We start from the raw sequence: 6373 nt of genomic DNA, 5'->3' as shown, positions 1-6373 counted from the left end.
TGATATCCTTTGCAGCTAGAAAGACTGCACTAAACTTATCTATGCATTTATACTTCCCTCATCTGTATATTGTTTGTAAGCACTGGTATGTATCACAGATGGGTCACAATAAAATGGATCAGATGAAACAGTCGCTCCTGGTATAGGAGAAAACAGTTTACACAAAGCAAGTGTGTAAAATTTAAATAAAATATTGTCTTTACATCACCAAATGGTGATTGTACTGTAAAATCCTTAAGTCTTTTACAGTCTTCTTACAAGCACTGTAATATATATATATGGAAGCCAAAACACAGAATTTAAAAACAAGTTGTAAACAAGAATTCATTTTCTGTATGGTAAATTCCTCCATATAACCCTGTCTGTTCGTGAAACATGTCATAGAAACAACTTTTAACATCAGGAATTGGGATTTATACATGTTCCACAGTCTGATTTGACTGAAAATATGTAAATTGAGACATTATACATACTAATCCAACACAATTAAAGTTATATTAAGTCAAGCAATAATTGGGAAAAGGATTTTATTTTGAAAAACAAATTAATGTGAATCACCACAAATATTAGTTTACTGTAAAAAAAGACCAAAATGTTATACACTATTTTCAAGAAATGAAATATTGACATTACTGCAATCTGAAGATTTTGGGAGACCATCTAGTACATAAAACAGATGTAACTTAAATGTTTCTTGTAACTCATACTTCAGTATAAAGAAATACTTTAGAAGATGTAGAATTCCATATGTTCTTGTTTTTTTAACTTGATTTTCAGTTTATGAATGAAGCCCCAATATCTTTGAATTTCCTTAAAATCATAGGTCAATAGTTCCTTTCGTTTTGAACTTCTTCGCAGAACGCTCACTTGCTCTAAGCTGGAACTTGCTACCATAGATGTGGGAAATAAAGCCATCAACCTCCAGGCTAAATACATTGTTAAGCTTGGGAATAACTGAAAGAAGTTGAAGAGAAAAAAAAACACACACACACAAAAACCAACCATCAGTAATGTACTAGTGTAAATCTCTGTCCTTCAGGGTTCTGGTACTTTGGCATGACTAAGTTTTCAAAGGCCCTTCTTCAAGAATTCCAATGTTTAAAAGCATCCAATGTTTTGAAACATCCTATTAGTATGTCACAAAGAGCATCAAAAGTGACAATCAGATCAACATAAACTATCTACTTCTGGCATATCTTTTGCTATTTTCATGAAGCCAATCTGTTCAGGGGTGTTCTGCTCTGGTGAGAATTCTGTTCGACAAGAACATGGCTGCATGATTTTTATTGCTAAGTACTATTCAGCCTACATTGCCACTTGGGCTTACAAAGAAAGCATCAGATGAATAATGTGCAAAAGTAATATTTCTGACTACTCAAAATGTGAAGGTACAGAAAACTGTACTACATACCTTTTAATTTATCTTCTTTAGTAATAATTTTGAAAATATGCTTCATTTCCTGTAGAATAATTCCTGTGATCCCAACATAAGAGGGACATTTTGATTTAGTTACTAAAACAAAAACAAAAAAACAAACAGATGCATCAGTGGAAGAATTTGCAAATGAAAATGATCTATACTGTAGCTTCATAATTTTAAAAGATAGGTATAGTTATCTTGTAGTAATTCAGAATAAATATACCTAATGCTACTATGAAGTCAAATTAATACTAGTAGCAATCACTTAGCTGTTGGTGGCTGTGCATATTAACAATGAATTCTAACAAAGGAGGGTTTCCACAAGTACTTAAATGAAGTATTGGGGGTGAGTCTGGGAAGGGGAGTAGGTCAAATAATAATTTGGTCTCAACATGTGACCCCAAAGTAGGTAATATTTAGACAGTCTACACAAGTACTAAGACTACAGAAATAGCAGTTAAATGTGTGTTTGTGGCAGAAGTTAAGGGAAAGGAACATGTAGGTTTAGAAACAGAAAATGTAAGGTGATTGTGACCCCATAGGGCTTTGAAAGAAGCCTTCAGGGGGAAAAAAAAAAAAAAAGTAATACCTGTAACAATAGCTCCATGGAGATCAGCTTTTAGCAATTTGGTCTGAATCATCTGTGGTTGTCTTAAAAACAAAACAAAAAAAATAAAATCTATATTTACAATAAGTGTTGTCTGTCGTGTTAAAAGTCAGTACACTTTTGTATTTATAAAAATATAGAAATACATGCTTGTTTAAAAACATTATGCAAAATAATCTTCCAAAGACTATTATTGTATTACCATAAGTATAAACAATCTAGACCCTACATGTTTTTAAATAAACTGAACTTACGCATCTGGTCTGAGTCCATTACACAGATCCCTGATGTATTGTTTCCAGAGTTCATGTAATGGTAGAAATAACTCATATCTACAATAGTCAGCAAGAGACAAAAAAGATAAGGTATCTTTTCAGAAGGTTGTATGATACAACATGACAGCTTAACTACTAACCAATCTATAATTTACATACAAAGTTAGAACTTGTTTCTTTGAGTATCTCATGAAGTCATTAGCTATACAATACAACAGTCCAAGCTGTAAGATTACTTACTCTAAAAAGAGATTTCTAATGTACATCACAAAGATTTTGCATTTTACGTCCTGAGAAACTCCTACTCTTGTATTCTCTGTCTACTTCATTTCCCAACTATGGTTGCAAAGAGGATGCTTTTTAATAACATTTCATGCACTGTGAGATACTAAGTCTGGTCACTGTCACAGACCTGTGGCTCCATATAGTAATTTATAAAACACAAAATGAAGGCAATGTCAGTGATATTCACAATATACAGTAGACATCTATCATAAAAAATAAAGAACTGTCCTCAGCACCAATACATATGTTGCTGCATGTACATGGCTTTTAACATCTTTTCAACTTTTACTAATAATTCACAAAAAGAAAGCTTTTTAAGTTCTTACTTTTGTTGTTCTGGTTTAACTTCAAAGAGCCGCATTTCTCTCCTCTGCTTGGCAGAAAACCCTTTTGTTTTCTTTCTTTTTTCCTTTTTCCTTCTTCTAAGACAATGCTCAAGAACTACCGCTTTTCGGGTTAGCTTATCCTGGATGGCTTCATCTTTCAGTCGTGGCATACTACGCTTCAGAAAAGCACTTACAAAAGCTTCAGCCTCTTGTGATCCTTGAGGCTCCAAAATAAAAGTTGTTAAAGTTAAGAATATCACTGACTAGTAGTCTCATCAGTGGTTGGTACCGCTGATATTAAATACATGCTAATATACCATGAAAAAACGATAATATTCTAGATACTTAAGTCAATTATATTTCCATGAAACGTTTCCACACTGACCCACCACAGTGCCTCAAAATCCTTAACTAGAGTTAGTCCCCTCAGAGTTGTGATGGTATTTAGTTTCCATGGCCATTCCATCATCCTTTTATCTGAGAAGGCTGAACGGGTGCCATATTAGTGCTAACTGTGACTATAATGAATAGACTTCCATGTCACAAAATAGACATTAGCTATGAGAAGAAAATGATTGCACAGACGCTTGTGTACAACAGATTAGCTTCACTTCTTTAAGTTCAAATAAGTAGGGCCCTACCAAATTCACAGCCATGAAAAACACGTCATGGACCGTGAAATCTGGTCTTTTGTGTGCTTTTTATCCTATGCTATACAGATTTCACAGGGAAAAACTAAGGGCTCCTGCACAGCAGCCACCTCTCTCCAGTTGCCCAGCTCTAACGGCAGTGCCACCATCAGCAGTAGTAAGGGTAGCAAGACTGCAATCCCCTCTACAATAACCTTGTCACCCCCTCCCCCAAAACCCACCCACACAACTCCTTTTTGGGTCAGGGCCCCTACAATTACACCACTGAAATTTCAGATTTAAATAGCTGAAATCATGACATTTACAATTTTTAAAATCCTATGACCATGATATTGACCAAAATGGACCATGAATTTGGTAGGAACCTACAAGTAAGCCATCTATCAGTAATCAGAGAAATCTGACTGTTACTGACTTTAATAGATAACTTAAAGCAAAAGAGTTCATATGCTACTAAAAATTCTGAGCTCTCCAGTTCCAAACTCACTCTTAAGAGCAAACATTCCCATTTTCATGCAAACTTCCTAATAATTGTAAAAAGAAAAATACAGGTAAGACAGCAATTTGTGCAGGAAGAGCGTTGTCCAAGTTTCTCCCCGAACTCTCCACAGATTGTTAAGAATCTGTTTCAAACAGCAATCATTATTTTCAGAGATATGTAACAGCTGTTTCAAGCTATATCTGCTGGAAAGTTTCCATGTAAACATAAAACACCAACTATTGTTATGAAAAAAGATAAGCCAATTTGGCCAACATTGCTAGGATACATTATTTACATTATGAAGTTTAAGAGGCTCCAAATCTGATTCTTAGAAAACAAGTGGGGGAAGAGAGAGTGCCAATCAAAACATTCAGGCAATATTATTCAGGACCCCGCCTACCCACCCCCAGTAGGTATAGAAAAGAAAAACAAATAGGGCCCTGCACCTGTGTTGAGCCCAACTAGAGATAATGGTTCTCAACACAGGTGCAGGGTCCTGCCTGCATAGATCAAGTTGAAGCACTGAGGCCTTGAGAACGAACAAGTTGTTTAAAAAAAAAACAACAAAACACTTTTGTGGAAAAATAGTTAAAAATTCTAAATGCCATCTTGAGTCACATACAGTCAGGTTTCTGAGTGTGTGATTTTAAACTGGCTCATAACTCTAAAATGACCAAAGTGTCTTTTGCTAGGCCAAAGTAGAAACAATATTTAGTGCTTGCTGAATGGCGCTGGCCAAAATGCCAAGACTAGAATTCAATTCTAACATTATCTTGACTAACCTCCCTGTACGAGATGAAAATTATCATGACCAAGGTTTTAGATAAAATGGACAATTTGACTAAGAAACAGACAGCATGAACTCCCATTACCAGCTAGGAAAGAGCTGAGGGTTGTATATGCACAGTCCAGCTCACACAATTCTCTTTACTAGAACAGCAGTTAAAGCAGCCGATACCTGGAGATCCAATAGCTTTGCAGCCTGCGGCGGCAGCTTACTATAAATCACACCTGGAACACACATGAACACAATTCCCGGTTAGCACCAGGGGCGTCCCCCCCCCAGTTTAGCCAGTCTGCTTCCCGGCCTGCGGGGCAACAGCTAACGCCGCCTCCTCCCCGCACGCTGTACAATCCCCCGGGGGCCTCGAACGGCGCCGGGGGGTGACCGGGCTGCGACCCGCCCCCAGCCCGTGCCCAGGGGCGGCAGAGAGCTCGGGGCCAAGGGTTACGCGCTTGCGACAGGCGCGGGCCGGGGCCGCGCCCTGAGGAGCGCTCGACAGCGCGCTGAGAAACGCCGCTCGCCCCTCAGCGGGGACCGGGGGGGGCTCTGACCCCTCACCCCCAACTCAGCGCACGGCACTGACACACGCAGCGCCCGCCCCCGGCCCGGGGAGCCCGCGGAGCCGCCGCCGCCGGCTGCGACAAGCGCAGCGAGGAGCCGGGCGGAGGGGACGCCGGGCGGAGGGGACACCGGCCCACGCCACGGAGGGGAGGGGGGGAGACGGCGCTATAGTAACCGCTCAATGGACCAGCACTTACGCTCCATCTTGGTAACTAGGCAGCACTTCCGGCTCCTACCGATGAAGTCAAGACGCTGCGACTTAAACCCGACTTCGAAAGGGAACGCGCATGCGTAGCAGCTAGGGGGCGGGGCCGCACCATGTGGTGCGCGCGCACAAACATCCGCAAGTAGTTCGCACCCTGCAGCGCAAGAGCCTCTCTGGGGGGCTTTGTCCCTTCGGCCAACACAAGCCAAGCGCATGCGCCCGTGCAGCTCGACCTCTCTCCAGTCACATGGGGCACATGCGCTGCAACCTAGGAGCGCTTGTTCGCTGGCCCTTACTGAAGGGGGGCGCATGCGCATTGATCTGCGCTGAACGGGATTTTGGAGAATGGCGCATGCGCAACAGTCCCCTCCCAAAAGGGCCGAGGTTAAGGGAGGAGATGAGGCGGGGACCCTGACTAGTGCTGCCTCTGGTGGCGAGGCGGGGCAGTACCGCCTCGCCCGCCGTCACTCTGCGCCCAGCCAACCCCGATGCTGCTGCAGCCGGGGAAGCGCGAGACTGGTGGGCGGAGGCCCTGAGATGTCAGTTACTGGGGCGGTTGCCCTGCCCGAGCTGAGCGAGGTGCACCGCAGCCCCCAGCTCACAGGCCTCCAGCAGCAGCAGGGCTGGATTAACGCAGGGGCTGCAGCCCAGAGTCTCGGGCTAAGGGGGCACCCACAGAAATAAATCCATAATTATATACAATTCAGTGGTCACCAACCTGTCCGTCCCGCTCAGCTGGTCGCTCCCGGCGCCTCGGCCAGGCGATCGCGCTCTCCGGG

At 42.1% G+C, this 6373-nt stretch overlaps 1 protein-coding gene across 2 annotated transcripts; it reads right to left on the bottom strand.

Annotated features, from left to right (window-relative positions):
* Positions 1–298: 298 nt before the first annotated feature.
* Positions 299–5732, bottom strand: POP4 (POP4 homolog, ribonuclease P/MRP subunit). Of its 2 annotated transcripts, none has more exons than XM_039503614.1 (7): positions 5587–5732; positions 5003–5055; positions 2914–3137; positions 2282–2359; positions 2010–2071; positions 1412–1513; positions 299–954 (listed from the first exon to the last, which is right to left on the bottom strand). In XM_039503614.1, the coding sequence occupies exons 1-7, from the start codon at positions 5591–5593 to the stop codon at positions 818–820; spliced, it is 663 nt and encodes a 220-aa protein (XP_039359548.1). In that variant the 5' UTR covers positions 5594–5732; the 3' UTR covers positions 299–817. The 2 variants fall into 2 exon arrangements, with proteins under 2 accessions (XP_039359548.1, XP_039359549.1); XM_039503615.1 differs by having other exon boundaries at positions 2914–3130.
* Positions 5733–6373: the final 641 nt, after the last annotated feature.

Source organism: Mauremys reevesii, linkage group 16 (genome assembly GCF_016161935.1).
Source record: "Mauremys reevesii isolate NIE-2019 linkage group 16, ASM1616193v1, whole genome shotgun sequence".
NCBI lineage: Eukaryota > Metazoa > Chordata > Testudines > Geoemydidae > Mauremys > Mauremys reevesii.
Note: the sequence above shows the minus strand (reverse complement) of the source record. Positions and strands in the feature narration are given on the sequence as shown.